Here is an 18,735-nt window from a genome sequence, read left to right on the forward strand (position 1 = left end):
ACAAATATCACTCAATTTCTGCTGGTTTCACTGGTTTCTGTGTACCCAACAAAAATGTAATTTGATAAAAATGTACGTCAATGCAAGTGTCGTTTTGTTTATTTGTTTGAATTTCGTTTCTACTCGTGGATTAAGACTTTTTCTATCGAAACAGAAATAGAAATTGTGTTCATTGTTGTGTAGTGAGGTGTGGGCCACCCAGGATATATGAGATGTGTACTAGAGCACACGGCAGAGAGGAAAACATTAGTCATTTGATAAATGAGGCTATTTGAATATTTAGTACCAGGCTCTGTCTGTGCTCTCTGCTTTCCCGTGGCAGATAATTTTGGCAGTTAAACATTGATTTCCCTTACACAGCAGAAGCGAGGGTTCAGATCATTACCATCCCTTCATAAACCTTCTTGTGCCTGTGTTTATTAGTGACAGGGAGGAGCAGTGCGCTTACAGGCATGCATGGTCATCACTTCCCCCAATGTCCTTAAAGTGGCAAAACAGTCTTTTTAGCTCTGAGACTGTGCTGTTTTTTATTGTCCCCGCCTTTAAAATAGAGCTTATAATCTATTAAACTGAATCTGTTATGCCAGGTTATCTGTTATGCCAAATTTGGACAGAAATTGAGTCACATGTTGATGACAATGAGTAAAGACATTGAGAATATGCAAGTTGAAGGTTGACTGATTGTGCAGGGATGCGTTCGAGGTTTCAGTATCTTTGTCAAATCTTAGTTTGACTATTGTTGCTAAAGGAAGAGAAAGCACCCCAGGGTATGTAGCCTCTTTGCAACAAAATTTCCAAAAGGCTTAGAGACGCATTTAGTAAGGAAATAAGAACAGCTGTAACAGCTGGATAGAGAGGAAAAAAAGGATCAAAGTTAAATGAGAAACAGTCCGGTTACTAATGAAAATGATGTCAGCTGTAGGCACATGCAGATATCTCCCACAGATATGGCTTTTAGTCCCCAGATTGCTCCTGTTTCCTCTTGCTTCTGATATCATTAAATCTTGCAAGAATGACCAGGTTATAACTGCACACAGGCACAAAACACATGGTTAACACAAGAGGCCTGAGGATATTCAGATATAATGAGTTCTGATGATTGCAGATAGATGCACTAGGCCTGAAACATCAGATCCACTTAAAAACCTTTTGTCCACTTTATACCAACATTTCTGTGGTGAAGCTCATATCCAGATTGTATCTGCATCTGCACAGATAGGTCTGCCTTCAGTAAATGTCTCCAGTGTCAGCACTGAAATGTGATTGTGAGCAATCCAAGTGAAACAATCGCTCGTATCATCGCCGGCTGAACCGCGCCACCTCTACCCGGCGTGTGCATGCTCTCAAAGGCAATTGTGGTCTTTTGTGAAACTGGATTTTATGGAAAACATCTTTATTTTTCCAAAGCGAAGGATTTTGTGGAGTCACACTTTTGCATGTTTACTCGTTTTCAATTTGTCAGCAGTTTAGCCAGTTCGCTCACAGGTGTATCGACACGTGCACTTTCATTTCAAACTATAATCTGATTAGATGGGGAGTGCGTTAATGGCGGGTCTAAGCGACAATATGAAACTTAGGAGCTCCGTACAAACACTTTGATTTGCGACTTTAATTTCGGTGCATCGAGTGGTCTTGACCTCGTGCTTTTCGTTTAATTTTGTTGTAGCAGGCTCTGCCCAGCTGCACTGTCACCCCATCTCTGAGCTGTATTGAAAGTATACCGCGAAAGAGAAAGGAAAAATACAGATTTAATCTTTTCTTATCTAACCTGGGTTCAGACCGGTGGCAAGAGAGCCAATTGTGAATTAAATAGGAGCTGCCACTCATGCATTCTTAAAATATTCAGTAGCTCAAATCACTTTGTTTCCTTTTATTTATTTATTTCAGTTTTCACTTGCACTAATTGTGAGATCAATGAACTTTTTAGAGAACACTGTGTCTTTTTCATTACTCCTAGGTGATGACAGCACATGGATTAAGACAGCTTTCGGGAACTGTAAGCAGCTGTTTATGTCACCGAAGATGAAATGTTTATGTAGTGTCTTATTTCCTCGAGCTCCTTGTTCACACTGCACACAAAGTACGGTACAATCAAATTTTAAAGTCATCTGCTTTCTCCTGTTCTTTTTTGTTTTCTTTTCTTTTCCTTTTTAAGGACGAAATGAAGGAAAGAGCCCTAAAAGGAGAAAAAGGAGATGAGGTGAGATTTTCTGTCATTATTAAGACAATTTAACAACAGGAAACTAAGCATTAGGTCTCAGACATTGCCTCCAACACCACAGTGTGAAAAACACCAATTTCTTACGTAGCGTCAACAAAAGCGGGACTGACATTTGATTTTTGAAAGAACAATGGGACTTCACCTACTGTGCAGTTTCTGAGTTGAATTTCATCCTTGCGCTTTGTAAAGAAGCACAAGGTGAGCCGCTGAATAAATTGGCATGCAATTATTGTTTGGACCTCAAAACAACAGACGCATCTACTGGAAGCAAGCAGATTACAAAAGGCCACTGACGCAGCTATTGGCCAAAACATCAAAAGACAGTCAGCTGAATGAAAAGAGAAAAAAAACAAATCACAAGCAGAGATGCAGAATCAGACTGTCTTTGTCAGTGCATCAAGTTTTAGAAAATCTATAATAAAGTGTCAAGTCTCTGCCTTAATTAAAGTATATTTATGTCAATGCTGAAAGAATCACATGTGAAATATTTGAAATGGAAGGGTTCAAAAGTAAGTGGACACGCCCAGAAGAGCGGAAGAGTGGAGCTGCCTGTCAGATTGAGGCATAAAGAGGTCATCATTCACATGAAGGAGATCCAGAGTCAGAGAGGCGTCAGAGGTTGTTTGCCGTGAAGCAGCACAAAGTGGGAAAATAACTGGTACACAAATATCGTTGATGGCTGGGAAAAATATTTTTGTGGTGTGTAAAAAAAAAAAAAAAAAAAGCCCATTTGTAACTGCACGGCAAGTGAGAAATGTTTTCTGTGTGTCAGCATACATGTGTCCCTGTCAGTGATTAAGACAGCATGACCTCAGAGGATTCAAAACAGGATGCAAAACCATGGTAACCCTGCAAATAGGAGAGAAAAGCGTGCAATTTACAAAAAAAACCAGACCAAAAAAAGAACAATAGGAAGCTACGATTGCTGTGGAACAATTTTCTGCAATGACACAAAATGACACAAAATTAACCTCAATCAAATGTTACAAAGAGGAGAATGTAGTGGGGAGAAAAAAGGAATAGCTCAAAAACCAAAGGTCATGTGACCTCATGTGTAAAGCATTGTAGCAGTTCTGAAGTGACAGTGCGTACAGGAGCATTATGTGTGGTAATATTCAGAAAAAACATCCTAAACATAAAGTTAGAGAGAGCTTTTCAGGGTGAAGAGTGGGACTATCCTCAAGTGACTGAGTCAAATACTCTAATCTAAGTGTGATTGAGGATGCAATCTGCTTGCTGAAGAACAGACTGGATAGCAGACTATCAGCAGAGAGACCACTCAAAGAGGAAAGTGGAAGTATAGGGAAGGCCTGGAGACTGCAGCCGGTCACTGAGTATATCAGCCCCCTACTAATCAACCCGTAAACACTGAGCACCGTGTTTGTGTCATAACAGCGACACTGACTTCTGCTACAACTCTGAATTATGCCACATTCAGAAGTTTGCAGACGACACAGCCATCATGGGGTGTATCTGGGATGATCAGGAAGAGGAGTACAGAAGTCTGGTGAGGAACTTTGTCGCATGGAGTCACACAAACCACCTGCAACTCAACACCTCAAAGACTAAGGAACTGGTTGTGGACTTCGGGAGGTCTAGAGCAGGTCCACTGCCGGTTCAGATAGAGGGGGAGGAGGTGGAGGTGGTCAACAAGTACAAGTACCTCGGGCTGTGGGTGGACAATAAACTGGACTGGTCATGCAACACAGAGTACCTGTATAAAAAAGCCCAAAGCCGACTGTACTTCCTCAGGAGGCTGAGGTCTTTTAACATCTGCAGGAAGCTCCTGAGGATGTTTTACCAGTCGGTGGTTGCTGGAGTACTTTTCTATGCTGTGGTGTGCTGGGGGAGCAGCACAGCAAAGAAGGACTCATCCAGGCTGGAGAAACTGATCAGGAGGGCTAGCTCTGTGGTCGGCATGAAGCTGGACACTCTGGTGACAGTGGCAGAGAAAAGGACATTAAAGAAACTGATGGACATTATGGACAATGCCAGACATCCTCTGCACACGGCCATTAACAACCAGAAGAGTCTGTTCAGTGACAGGTTGCTTCTCCCAAAGACAAGAACTAACAGACTTAAAAACTCCTTTGTCCCACACGCCATCAGACTGTTTAACTCCTCTCTGGAGGGGAGAGGGAGGGGAAACAGGAGGACAAAGGAGGGGGGAACAACTAAGCTGTAGTGCCTCTTCACCTCACTGTGCAATACTTTTGTAAATAGTCAACGGTGCAATAGACTCAATACTTGAAATGTGCAATTCACTTGTATTTTTATTTTTATTCCTATTTATTCTATTTATCCCCTTCGTATATTTTATTTATATTGTCTCTGTATTTATATATATGTGTGTGTGTATAACTCTGTAACTTCTGTCGGTGCTGTGCTTTTTTGGAAATCGAATTTCCCAGAGGAACCCACCCGAGGGATTAATAAAGTTCTATCTTATCTTATCTTATCTTATCATAGTCGGAGTCAAATTAAAGCTGAGAATTGCCACATTAATCATATTTCGGTGTTTCTTTGTTGAAAAAGCCAGAAGAACAGTGCAAACATTTTAAAAAAAATGTAGTGTGGTATGAAGCCAAGAGAAAAATTTCACACACTCATTTTTTTTCTCAACAGCTGCTGATTTTATTATATTCACATTCTCAGTGCAAGAAAAAAGCTAACTTGGCAAAGGAAATATTCTGTGTTTTAACCTTCACATCATATGCTAACTTCACGAAAGTCCTTGAAGACTTTTTTTTTAAACCTTAACCACAGTCAGCCAGAGAAATGGCTTGGATCTTTATACACATCTTGAGAACGGATGTTTTTCTGTTTCCTTTACTTTCTGCAGGGGGAGAGAGGCGCTCAAGGACCGCAAGGCTTCAAGGTGACTTATCAAAGACTTAACCTTTGCACTAAAACTTGAGTATCTACTGCCAAGAAAATAAGGCTACAAAATTCCTTCCTGTCCAACGTAGTACTCTCTGTAACTCTCCACACAAGCTCCACAGTGTTTGTACACCAGTAGTCGCAGCAGGGTATTACTGATTTCTCTGTCGGATTCTATTTTTTTTAGAAGGGATCCTTTCTTCGGTGTATATTTGGTAGGTTGGCAGTAACCCTACGAAGTCCAGTGATGTTATTGAGCTGTTACCGGAGGGTACCGTGCTGCACAAAGTTTCTTTCTGTTGTTTAGGTTTCACCAAATACTCCAAAACATTCATGGAGCACACAAAAGTTCTGCTAAACACTGAACTCAGAAAGAAATCAAATCTATGTAGTTTTTCTCTCAGCGCTGTATGACAAAGCACAGAGGTCAAGATGTTTTTCCTGCAGTTTCCTGCCTCCCGTGTGCGTCTTATTCACCCTTTTTGGTGATTTAACAGGGAAACATGGGGCCGCCAGGACTAAAGGGAGATCAAGGACCAGAGGTGAGGCTTTGTGTTTATCTCTGGGGTGCTGTGCCATTTAGAGTAGGTCAAACTTTGAAGTCTAAAAATGTGTTAAATACAAGGTAAAATGATACACGTATAGGCATGAAAGGCCATTATAGCTTTGACCGAGGAGCAGAATAACAAGAGCTGCTGAGGTTTTGGTCATTGATGGAAGGAAAATAAAGTAAAATGCACTGAAATTCAGAGTTCAGTCCAAATTAAATAACTCTAAATCTGCAGTTTTGGTGTTTCTAAGCCTGTTTTGTAAATGTAGTCTTTTGAATAATGCTCATGATGATATCAAGTGTTAATTAAGAAGACTCTGTCTCAGTGCTACTGTAAAAGATGTACTGTGAGATAAAAGCCAAGATACAGTAAAAATTCAGTTTCCATGGTAACATATGAATCATTTAGATCATCCTCACATATAAAAACAATACAGTAAAAATGGAAGTGAATATGAGAAGCTTTTACAGAATAACAGCGTCGCTTTAACTTGAAATACCGCATGCATGCAAATATACTGCTGCTCAGGCAACGTTTCATGAAATTCTTTGGAAAGTCAGTGTTTGCATTGTAGCTGGGCTGGGCAAGAACACCCAAAGTCCAGAAATCATATCTATAACCAAACAAAGAGAATCGAATATCCATAGTGTTGGTTTTCCTTTGTGTTTTTCCAGGGGAAGCAAGGCCCTCCTGGATCCACTGGAGCCCCAGGACTCCCGGGCAAGCCAGTAAGTGTTCTGGCATCATAAACACCAGCACTTCATGTCAAGTCTTCCTTTTTCTCATCGCCTTATCTGTCACCTTGCCGTATCGTCCTCTTTCTTAACGCCGCCAGCCAAATAGAGAGATAAATAGATAAACCTCAGCAGGCAGAGATAGAGAAGAAGTAGGGGAGAAAAGTCCAGAATTTTTACACAGACGATCAGTAATCAAATTTAAGAATTAATTAGTGGAAAGAGGCAAATCTAAGCGCTTTATGCCGGGAACGGAGGCAGAGGCCCAATCTGTTCTCCACACCTGCTTCGGTAATGAGCATCTGTCTTTATTCAAAAGCAGGGAGGGAAAAGAGGCATTTCATAAATCCTGGCTAAGGGAAATTATGTTGGAACACAGCAGCCTGCTGAAGCAGTGAGGAGGAGGAGATAAATGTGTGTGAGAAGATGAAGGCCTGGTGATAGATGTGTCTCTTTTCACCACTATTTACAGGGCTCACCAGGGGAGCCAGGGGTACCTGGGAACGATGGACTGAAAGGAGAAAAGGTAGGTAAACTTCAAATCAAGTCCTCACCTGAAAGCAAAGAAAAATGAAGCTATGATGTTTTATTACAGGTTCAACATGCCAGACAACTTGCTAAGATGCCTTTTAGATTACTTGCCCTTCGTCCAATCCTCAGTCATTGTGTAACTTTGTGTTCCTGTCTCCGGTGCCTCTCACTCCTCTGTTTTTGCACACAAATGTTTTTTTCTTCTTCTTGCAGTTATATTCCAAACACTTTGCTGAAAGTGGCAAACTAGAAAAGTGGAAAAGTGTGCAGCTGACATGCATATTTGATGGGGTTTGTTACTTGTCAGAAAGAATGAAGATGCACTCAATTCTCCCCACCCACCAGAGTCACTCTGTTATTCTCCAGAGCAGAGAAATAGACCTAGAGTGCTTAAGCCTCCTATATTCATTCACATAAAATGCTTAAGCCTCGTTTTTTCCATTGTATAATCCTCCTTTGTCAAATTTGCTATACTGACTCCAATCTAAGAGGCACTTCATTCGTGTGGCGCTCTATGAATAAATAGGAGAAAAAAATAAGCAGCGTCTGTGGCTTAAATATGAGGCTGGGGGTAGAAGGCAGTTAGTGTAGCATAGAGTAAAAAATGTTAGCAGATGCAGCAATTAACAATGTTTATACATACATATATATGTATATTCTTATTAGGAACTTTAAAGATTACTAGTAAATATAGTATATTGTCAGCTTAATCAATCAAGCAATCATGACTTTTTTAAAATGGGACTTTACTGTGGAAGACTGTCTCTTGAGCAGTAATAGCTGCTAATATTATTGACAAAACAATAAAATGCTACAATTCTTTCATTTATTTTTCAAGCAGTATTTTCCAAAAACAAGCAAAAAAGGAAAAGAACAGCTATATGAATGCTAAGCATGGTGGCAGTCTTTACCCAACAATGCTGACATGCTCATTTGTAGCAGCTAGTCATTACCACCATGCTAAAAATTGATAAGTATCAATAAAGCACTGTTGAGGTTGATAGCAAAGGCATAGCAAAGAACAGATGAGGAACAAAGTAACTCACTCAGTTAAGGTCAAACTTCCTGTTTCAACAATAAGACAGAGCCCAGGAAAAAAATGGCATCTGTGGGAGAGATCCAGGGAGAAAACTGCTGACCAAAAAGAAATAAACATCTTGATGATCCCTAAAATTTAAGAGGAAAATCATTCTCTGAAATTTTTCAAAGCTTTCAGTCCCTTTGCATCTGCCATAAAATAAACATGCCATTTCATAAAAAGATCACCATAGCAACAGTCAAACATGGTTGTGGAAGTGATTTAACAAGGGGAGCAGTTGTTTTTTTCACATAGGGTCAGGTGGGTTTGGATAGGGTTTTTTTTGATGATTTAAAACATGTGAGTGTGACAAATATGCAAAACAAAAGGTTCTCCCACTAACATGATGCGCTGGTGTTGACATCGTTCACATGTGCATCCTTGCATCTTCTCACCTTTTTTTCACCTCACTGTGTCTAACTAACACTGCACTTTCTTTGGCTTGTTAAGAAGACAGGGCTGGTTTAATGTTTTTTTATGGAGAAATTTCTAAATAGCATCTGTCTTTCTGTCTGTAGGGGGACTCTGGTGGAATGATCGGCCCACCAGGACCTCCAGGTCCTAAGGGTGAGCCTGGCGAACCTGTGGGTGGATATATGGTGGGTATTATATCAAATGTAGACAGTAACCTCACCTTGTTGGGTTCAGCTCTGAAGACACAGGATACAGCATTAAAAACTATTAATGCAGTCCAATAAAACAGCAGATGGAAACACAGGAGACTTTCAGAAATGCAGATCACCTGCAAACAGCTAGAGTAGCAGCAGGCAAGTTAAAGAAACTAGGTCCTCCAGCAGCGCAGATGCAATGATGTTATGAAGTAGCAATATCATTAGATAGTCCACCATCACATATCCCCATCCTGGATAATCACCTATCCTCGTAATTGGAGCACATAGCTGTTCAGTTTCTTTTATAGACATGGCTCTGCATATAGAAATGTTCATTATAGCTTTCCCAAAGAGGCTGTGCATGTGCAGCCACAGCCTCAATCCCGGTTGATGGCACTCGCACTTCTCAATCACCTGTGGACTTCTGCAGCTTTAAACAGTCGTGTTTGTTTGTGTGTGGAAACACCAATCTGAACATTAAGCCCAACAGCAGACCTACTGATCAAGCAAGCCATGGGTACCGTGAGCAGAGTAATAAAGGAAAGATTGTGTTCAGGCCGACGTATTTAAACCTCTTAACATTCTCCTGCACTGGGAAAATTGGAAAGGGATTGAAAAACACGGCTGTGGGTGTCAAGATGGGGTGTTTACCACGTGAAAATGACCTCTCACAGTGTTGTATGCAATAGGTGAAAAAGCTAAACTAAGAAAAATGGCTTTCATTTAAAGCAGACATATTTCTGTCTTTTGAAAATACCATTAGTGTGCGGAGATGTAGGAAGAAATGTCCTTAGCATTTATGGACGTTATCATATAAGACAAAGATAAGGGAAAAGGAAATAAACAAAACATATCTTTAATGAGTTAGCCTGCTCAAGCAGCTAAGGACAAAGCCACTTTTATTCATGCGGGGTCGCCACAGCAGGTAGCGCCGCACATTTGATTTGGCAGATTTTTGTATTCAGTGCCCTTCCTGACACAACCCCAAAGGAATCTGTTTCTCCTTCCACGATCGTTTCCTTGTTAGGCAACTGTATAAACCACTGAACTAAGATGTCACACACTTTGTTGAGCTTGCCTTCAACTGAATAATAACCAGCTAAGTCTTTGTACTTTAAACATGCTGTTTATATAAATTTCTATAAATTTATGATCTACTCTCACATACCGAGGGAGAAGTTCTGTTTCTGTAGAGTGGAAGTGCCCCACTAATGTCATCAGATCTCTTTGGTTTCAAAAGTTCTGTACTTCCCAAACTTTAGTGTTTTACGTTTGACTGAACTGGTCCATTTCTCCTCAAAACTGTAAGAACTGCTGTGTTGGCTCAAACCCAGCTTCTGCCCAGCTAATTTACAATGTAGGACTTGCACCAGAAATACATGCTGACCACAGAAATCAATGTCTCATCTGGATGGTACAGTAAATAATGCCCGCACCTCGATTCCAATTAAGGTTTTTTGTTTTCTCCCCCACCCCCCACCCTCTCTGTGGTACGGCATTATCACCTTGCATCTGTACAGTGAAACTAATCAAATTGTTGTAAGCAGTATTGAACATGTGCTCATAAGGCAACACTGTAATGTGTGTAGCTCATACTGATTCAAGACTCCTGTTTGAATTAAAGCACTAGGGCTGCTTCTCGGGCCTTACCTCAGTTCTCAAAGAGAATTGCTGAACAGTGTGCAGTGAATTTCTATTCTAAAGTCTTCTTTGTTTTTTTGTTTTGTTTTTGTTTTTACAGGGGGACGGGTTGCCTTTAACTAGAGGGTCTCGTGGACCTAAGGTAGGTCCTCCAACATCACCAAATAAGCAATAAAAAGTGAAAAAGAAACAATTCAGCTAAATAAATTTAATTGTACTACAAAAAAGAAGAAGTTGTAACAAATAGCTTACCTGGCACGAATTCCAGGATAGCATGAGCTTGAAAATGTGTCACGGGAATGAAAACGTCCACACTTTGCTTTGTTCTACAGAACCTGACACCGACTACATGTGTCATGTTCTGTAATGATGTAACATTATGTAATCCTAGGCTGAGACCTTAGGGCTCTGTGTGGCTATCTGAACACTTTGTTCAGATCTATTGGTGCAATATTCCTCTGTGGGAAAAAGTAAGTGCAGCCTTGGCTTTACGCGGTAGCGCTGCTCCATTTAACTTTTGTGTTTTGCATCATTGTCCTCCTGGTCGTACTGTGCCTCACTCAAATTCTTGACCACCTTTCCATGTAAAGTTTCCTCATTTGCAAAATGTTGCTCTTGCATGCAGTGCCCACGTTAAATCCCCTCCATAAGCATTCCAGTGAGATTCTGATAGGATCTTGTGTGTAGTTTTTATTTGGCCAGACCCTTCTTTAACCTTTAATTTTCTTCTTTTTGAGCCATTCTTTGCTAAATTTACCCGTATGCTTGAGGTTATTATCCTGTTGAAAGGTAGCTTTTTGAACACATTGCCTTCAAGGACACTGCTTTACAGCTTCTCCTTAAAACTGGCCTCTGGTCTATTGCGTTTAAACCATTCTCTCTGATTTCCTTGAGCGCATTATTCCAACAAACCTACCTTGAAGTTTATTATCAAACTAATTTTGCTTTGATGGTCTTTTTTGGATTTCACTTAAACATTACACAATAAAGTTTTGAGGTTCTTGGAGACTTTTTTTTACTGCTCTACATCATCTTCCATGTTATTTACTTTTTTTAACATGAAGATATATCTCCTGAAGTCCATCTAATACCAGCTGGAAATCACTAATATGACTGATATCACTGAAATTGTCATAACATGCTTGGATATCAAAGAGATTTCATTCTTTTTTCTGATCACTTTGTACTATCAATATCAGTGGATTTGACATGGAAAAATAATTGCACAGTTGAGTATCTTATGTATCATACGTAGGCAAAATGATGGACATAATTAAAATCTGCATGATAACGGCCTTCACCGCGGTTATGTTTTCTTTCTTTACCCTTTAAGCAAAGAGGCACAAGATAACAGGAAATGGATTCTGGCAGTCTTTGAATACTTAATGAGCAATGCAGCAGCCCTTCCTTTAGCTGGATTCACCATCATTAAATCATCACTGACCACTCCCTTGTGTTTGTGTTAGGGTGAAAGAGGCATCCCGGGATTGCCCGGAGACCACGGTGAAAAGGGCGAACCTGGGGAGAGCATTACAGGGCCACCTGTGAGTATGATGTCGTATTGATTGGTCAGTGAGCACCAAACCATTTATTATTTAGTGGCACCCTTGAAACATTTCAGATTCCTGCTTTTGTCTTAGGCGTGGAAAGAATGGGCTACTCTCTGAATACTGGAGATGTGTTTTTATTAGAAACATCGGTCATTACTTGCTCTCTCGCCTCATCATGCACGCTCTGGGGTGCTAGTTTGAAACTCAGATTTGACAGTGAGTGAGTCTGTGTTCATTTTTGAAACACAGGGTTGTAGACAGAGAATCAATAGATCAAAAGGTGTCTAACACAATTCCTTTATTGGATCCTGGGTGCTAGAGGGCAGGTGGTGTTAACAAGATGTGTGATGTGTTTTTAGGGCTCCATGGGACCCACCGGGGAGCCAGGAATTGAGGTGTGTGCGATAAATTTTCTGTATCCACAACACAAACAAGATGTTCAAGTCGATTTTTAAAAATGTTCGTCCAATTAGCCATGGATCTCTTCTTGGCAATTTTGTTACAGCACTATTAACAGTAAGTGTGGGTGACTGTATAGGGCAACACTGCTAGCCTCTATCTTGGTATTTTTCAGGGCTCTCGTGGACCCCCGGGTCCATTTGGCCCCCCAGGAGCTCCAGGAAGAGAGGTGAGTTAGGACAGCCTGTCCTTCCACTGTTTTCCACTCCCTTGCACGTTTACAGATAAAAGATGGCCAGAAGCATGGAGAAATGTCAGCTACCAACTGTGGATGAACAAGTACAATGTATCACAGCTCCTGGACACAAATCCCCACCAACTGAGAAGAGTGTGAAAGCTGAAAGTTATAGCCTTGCCTGTGTGCTTCATATCGTAACCAGAAGTGCTGTTAACTCCTTGTTCTGTCTCAATTAAAGGGCTCCCCTGGTAGGCCAGGTCCACCGGGGCCTGCTGGACCTCCAGGTGAACCAGTAAGTAAGAAAATCTCTGTTTTGCTTACAGCGGTTCAGGATCACTGATCAGCCATGAGACCTACTGAGATCACCTTAAAGTCAAACTCAGTATTCAGACTGTAGCTGCAGTTTTGGGATAATAAGTAGCTGTAGTTCTAGTGTTCAGCAACCGACACCACATTCAGGAAAATGTTCCAGTTTACAACAAATTGGCGGCCCCCTGTTGTTAGAGCATATTTTTATTCCTTTCTTGTGTCTTTGTGAGTTTCAAATGAGGAGCATTTACTAAAGTGCTAATAGCTGTAGTGTGAGTACCTCACCATTCCTACCGCTGCTGCATCAAAGCCTTGAAATTTTTGCATTTTAGCCCATTTATATTCATGCGTTGTAAAGACGCATGAAAGCCATTTATACCATTTTATGTTTTTTTTTTTTAAATACACGGGCTTCACATCAAAATGTTTTTTTTTCTCAGCTTCAGAGAACAACAATATTTTGAAGATTTGGGATCATGTCTTCCAAAATAACAAAGTTATTAAACCGTTTCCTCAAGCAATCCAGATAAAACTGAGAATGAAACACTTAAAGCAAACTTTGTTAAATATGTTCAAGGAAAAAATCGCATTCCAGGCATGTAAGTCAGTCTTGTGTGCCTTGTGATGTTTTATTAAAAGAAGCAGTCGAGCAAAAATAAACAACTGCAGAAATCTCAAAAATAAAGAGAGATGAGATTTGAAATTAAGGTTTTTTTTGTTTTGTTTGCTTCTTTTTTCCTAACAGACTGCCCTGCCGATTTTTGGAGACATGGGTGCTTTGCTTAAGGTATTTATATCTCCATAGTTGATGATAATTGCATTGTTTTCACAGAACAATTGCATGCAAAAGCGTGAGGGTTGGTATTTAAATTGAACAGCATTTGCCGGCTTGAAACAGTACTATCCCACTAATACATGGATGCAATCACTTGAGAGATATTGTGAGAAAGCCCTTGAGTGCCTTCATCAGGATGACTGGGAGAAGGAGATCCAGAAAATAAAAGAAAACAATTTCACGAGAAAGCCCGGATTACTCATTCACCAGAGGTGCACAGTGTGACAACATGTTTAGTAAAGCCTCTCATTGTGACAATGAAATATTGAAATATCACACAAGTGCAATGCAAATAAAGTGAAAAACAAGATTATAAAGAGATTACTGTCTCAAAAGATAAGATCGGCTTCAGATATGCATTGTATACAGCATTGTATACAGTTTTACAGAAGAATAATTGCTAAATAGCACTTCTCCATTCAAACAATGTGTCACCACTTGATCCAAAAGCCTCAAAACACTCACGCAAAATGACTTCTCTTCTGCCCTAGCTCCGTTTTAATTGTCTCTTCTCTACATTTTACATTACTTAAACCTTAACCCTCAATATGTAAATCTGAACGAATGTTAACTTTTGGGACATATTATATAAGTTTGTCCCAAAATCAGCAGACAGGCTGTCACGGCTCGGGGCAGCGGCCGTGTGAAGAGTGGAAGGAGGACTCAAACGCAGCACTATTTCAGACGTGAAGGGTGATTTATTGACAATACTGAACATAAAGTGGAGATGGCAAACAGAACTAAGGACGAACTAAACTGGGAGAAACTACACAAAGGAGTGGCAAACCTGAACATGAAGGGAGAACAGCAGGGAGAGCACGCAGGGAAATTCACCGGGTATGAACACAGACGACGCGACGAGGAGCAGAGGAAAACACACACTATAAGTACACAAAGAGACACTGGGAAATCACACACACAGGTGGGGGAAACAGCTGGACCTGATTAACCTGACGAGACAGGGGAACACTAACACCAGGGACCAATAGAGGGAGCACAAACCCAGAACCCAGTGTCTAAAATCCCAAACACAAACCATCCCAAAACAGCCATGAATAATAATGAAAGTAATAACAATAAAGAACATAAACACAAAGTCACTGAGTCATGGCCGCAGGACCATGACAGTACCCCCCCTCAAGGGCTGGCCCCCGACAGCCACAGAAACACACCACCAGACCCGGGCGGGTGGCAGGGGGCCCAGGACGGAGGGACCGGGCCATGACCAAAACGAAGGCCCCAGAGTCCCAAACAAACGTTCACAAAACTCACAGGGGAGCAGAGTCCGATGCACAGTTCAGGCGGCCGGCCACGAAGAAGGCCGTGGAGGCGCACAAAAGGTTCAGGAGGCCGGCCGTGCGGAAGGCAACGGCGGCCGCTCAGGCGAAGAGGGTCCGGGGGCCGGCCGTGCGGAAGGCAACGGCGGCGGCTGCTCAGGCGAAGAGGGTCCGGGGGCCGGCCGTGCAGAAGGCAACGGCGGCGGCCGCTCAGGCGAAGAGGGTCCGGGGGCCGGACGTGCGGAAGGCAACGGCGGCGGCCGCTCAGGCGAAGAGGGTCCGGGGGCCAGCCGTGCGGAAGGCAACGGCGGCCGCTCAGGCGATGGCGGTCCGGGGGCCGGCCGTGCGGAAGGCAACGGCGGCCGCTCAGGCGATGGCGGTCCGGGGGCCGGCCGTGCGGAAGGCAACGGCGGCCGCTCAGGCGAAGAGGGTCCGGGGGCCGGCCGTGCGGAAGGCAACGGCGGCCGCTCAGGCGAAGAGGGTCCGGGGGCCGGCCGTGCGGAAGGCAACGGCGGCCGCTCAGGCGATGGCGGTCCGGGGGCCGGCCGTGCAGAAGGCAACGCCGCTGTGATTAGCAGAGGTGTGGACTCGAGTCACATGACTTGGACTCGAGTCAGACTCGAGTCATTAATTTTATGACTTTAGACTTGACTTGAAAAAATGTTCTAAGACTTGTGACTTGACTTGGACTTTTACACCAATGACTTGGGACTTGAATTGGACTTGAACCGGTTTACTTGAAAAGACTTGATATTTTACCCCAAATATAAAATTTAACATGCATATTATATGGAGATTGAAAATGTGACGTCATTCACGGGTAGAACCGCAAAGGATTCTGGGAACTAGTGGCAAGCGGTACTAGCGCACGCAGGCTTTCAATTAAAATCAGTCACACAGCGATAAAAAGAAACACAAAAATGTCAAGAAGCTGTTGTATTATTAACTGCAATAGCCGGTCGCATGACAGCCACGGGAAGCCGACGGGTAAAGAGATCGGTTGTTATCGGATTACGTCGTTGAAGAGAAATTGTTCGAGCCATGTTTCCAAAGTAACAAAGAGGCGACTGGATTGCAGCCATTCAAAGATCAAATATAACGTCCTAGAACACTCCAGCTCACAGGTTAGTCTGCTCCAAGCATTTACACAAAGGTCAGTCTGCTGTTGTAGTTAATGCGTCATTTTTCTTAACATAATTGGTGATATAGGTTACAAGCAAGTCTGGCTCTGAACAGAAATTGTCGCGCTATGCTCCTTTATTTATTGTGCATAAATAGTAAATTATCCTGACACAATATTGCGTTTCGCTTCTGTTATTATGGTACACTGACAAAAACACATACTTTTATTCACAGGATAAAACAGGTTTTTTGTATCACTAATTGTCCAGTACGATTACAGCATACAGTATTATTGTCACTGCTACATTTCTGTGATGCTACCAGAAATTATTTCCACTACTAATTAATTACCGTTGAGCTCAAATGTTATATTAATAAACGGTTAACGAATGTGTATTTATGAAGACAATTTGTGAGACTGGTAAACTTATGATACGTACGATGGTCTTTCGTTCTACACGGTGCGTTTCAAGGTCCATCCGTCGGTAAACTGTACCTGGGCTTGTTGCAGTGACCGGAAGTTACTAAACTTCATGAGTGTGTGCACTCACTCCAAGAACCGTATAATTATAAATATGCATATAAATATGCTAAGATGAGATAGCTGACTTCATCTAACTAGCAAATGTTTTCCAGGCTACGTTGGTGATACAGTTTTTTTTAACGTGTATGATATTTTTGTCATGCGATTTTAAAGCTGGTCCTACAACCGCATCCAAGAATAACATGCAGCGTATCTCAGAACTGTCGGTGAAAATTATTCTTGGAGCTAGGTTTAATTGAGCTGCATTTTAAAGAGGTGCAATTTCACAATTTGTGTATATTTTCTAAGTTCACTATTTTGTATGTGTTGAGAAAAACACAGATTTTAAAATTACATGGTCTAATATTTACATTTAGCATATAACTGCAACATTATTTTTTCGTTTGTTTTTTTTAAAGACTCGAAAGGACTTGAAATTCAAAGTTTCAGACTTGTGACTTGACTCGGACTTTTTTACCAGTGACTTGAGACTCGACTCTGACTTGCCTGACATTACTTGAGACTTGACTTGAGACTTGAGGATAAAGACTTGAGACTTACTTGAGACTTGCAAAACAATGACTTGGTCCCACCTCTGGTGATTAGTACTCTTGACACCTCGATGACACCTTCAAAAAAAAGTGCTAAACACATTTAATACGGGTATTGTTTTTCTTTTCATTCATGTCAGTAACAGCATGCTCTTATTATTTTGCCATTGTGTTGAAGTCTTTGAAGATTAGGCTTAAATGGCAATATTGAAACGATGGCTTTTCATTTTATTTTTCAAATTTAGTGAGATTTTGTTGTTGTTGTTATTTTTGAAATGCATTTGTTTTTACTGCCTTTTTCCAACTTAAACTTCCTAATTCTTTTCTGTGCTAGGAGTAGAGTCTATAGTGTATCTAGAATAGATCAAGATGCGATACAGTGCAATGCGATATGATGCAATATGATACAATGTAATATGATAGGATGCAATAGGATGCAACGTGATGCATTATGGACAATATAATACAATACAATAGGATGAAATATGTGGGATGTGATGTAATATGATACAATATGCTGTGATATGATAAGATGTGATACAGTTCGTTAGGCTTGGATGTGATACAAGGCAGTACAGTACAATGTAATGCAATAAGATACGGTGAGATGAGATGTGATACAATATACATTTTTCTGGGGTCAGTGCTGAAATGCCATTGTAGATTTTATGTGCGCCGTAAGTATGTAGCTGGCAAAAAAAATTCAGTATCCACATGTAAAAATGGTCTTAGTAAAAGCTGCAAAGCAGCACTGCTCAAAGTCACTTGAGCAAAATATCTGGAAAGTCCTTATCAAGATCGAGTAAACTCGTTTTAAAATACTCAAATACAGCATTGCAACAGCTCACTAATCCTGCTGCACATACAGTATGTCCGAGTCACAACGTGCAGCAGTACCAATGGAGTTGGTCCAATGATATTTAGGTTCTCACCTAAATGTCACAGTCAGTGAGTTTGACAAAGTTCACCACTCACCTCAGTGAGAGACACTCTTGGAGGCACTCTAGGTGGGTTCACATTATTTCTGCTCTGTGGACATTTTGAGAACACTTTATGTCAGTTGGGGTCTTGTCCTCCACCCAGGGGATGTGACATAATAAAGGGCGAAAATACAGTGTTCCAGCTCAGCCTGATGAAATCTTATCTGTGCTTCCACTTTTGCTTCCTGCCTTGCCTGCACTGGTAGAATGCCTGCAGTGTGTGCCAGACGAGAGTCCCAGGGCTGCCTGGACAGAAGGGAGAAAAAGGCTCCCCCGGAGTGCAAGGAGCAGAGGGCTTAGTGGGAGAAAAGGTACAAGTGACTCATTAGCATAGCAGACAATTTAGACAATTTACAAAAAAAATGTGACTTTGATTTGCATTGCACATCATGCTTTCAGTGCTCCTTCATGAATATTTTGAGTGCATGCTTGCGCTATTGAACACAAATCCATTATGGACTCCTTTTCCAAACAGGGAGATCCTGGGGTCAGAGGCCCGATGGGTAACCCGGGAAAAGAAGGTCCAAAGGTAGGCAAGAAGATGTCAAACGTAAACTTGTGAAATAACAAAAATGGATTTTATAAAGATATTACTATATGAATAACCCATTTTATCAGCATGACAAGAATGTGTAGAAGATATAGCCTTATTTTATGATATTGTTTGCTTAAATGTGCATTTAATCTGCTAGACAAAGATTTGC

General features: G+C 41.4%; 1 protein-coding gene across 5 annotated transcripts in view; it reads left to right on the plus strand.

Moving 5' to 3' along the window:
* The window catches only part of LOC146561219 (uncharacterized), a 106,492-nt gene that overhangs the window by 65,157 nt on the left and 22,600 nt on the right, over nt 1–18,735 (plus strand). For all 5 annotated transcript variants that reach the window (XR_014894849.1, XM_085297105.1, XM_085297104.1 and 2 more), the window contains 15 exons: nt 1,958–1,996; nt 2,156–2,200; nt 5,064–5,099; nt 5,599–5,643; nt 6,327–6,380; nt 6,859–6,912; nt 8,514–8,594; nt 10,348–10,389; nt 11,714–11,791; nt 12,157–12,192; nt 12,372–12,425; nt 12,673–12,726; nt 13,489–13,530; nt 18,238–18,342; nt 18,507–18,560. Coding sequence is in view for 4 of the 5 variants with exons in the window: in XM_085297105.1 (XP_085153231.1) it covers nt 1,958–1,996; nt 2,156–2,200; nt 5,064–5,099; nt 5,599–5,643; nt 6,327–6,380; nt 6,859–6,912; nt 8,514–8,594; nt 10,348–10,389; nt 11,714–11,791; nt 12,157–12,192; nt 12,372–12,425; nt 12,673–12,726; nt 13,489–13,530; nt 18,238–18,342; nt 18,507–18,560 (819 nt within the window). In the remaining variant the exon portion in view is untranslated. The remainder of the gene's footprint in view (nt 1–1,957; nt 1,997–2,155; nt 2,201–5,063; nt 5,100–5,598; nt 5,644–6,326; nt 6,381–6,858; nt 6,913–8,513; nt 8,595–10,347; nt 10,390–11,713; nt 11,792–12,156; nt 12,193–12,371; nt 12,426–12,672; nt 12,727–13,488; nt 13,531–18,237; nt 18,343–18,506; nt 18,561–18,735) is intronic.

Source organism: Mchenga conophoros, linkage group LG13, assembly GCF_057382185.1.
Source record: "Mchenga conophoros isolate Kocher_MC1m ecotype Shallow Benthic linkage group LG13, M_conophoros_male_GT1.1, whole genome shotgun sequence".
NCBI classification, from domain to species: domain Eukaryota; kingdom Metazoa; phylum Chordata; class Actinopteri; order Cichliformes; family Cichlidae; genus Mchenga; species Mchenga conophoros.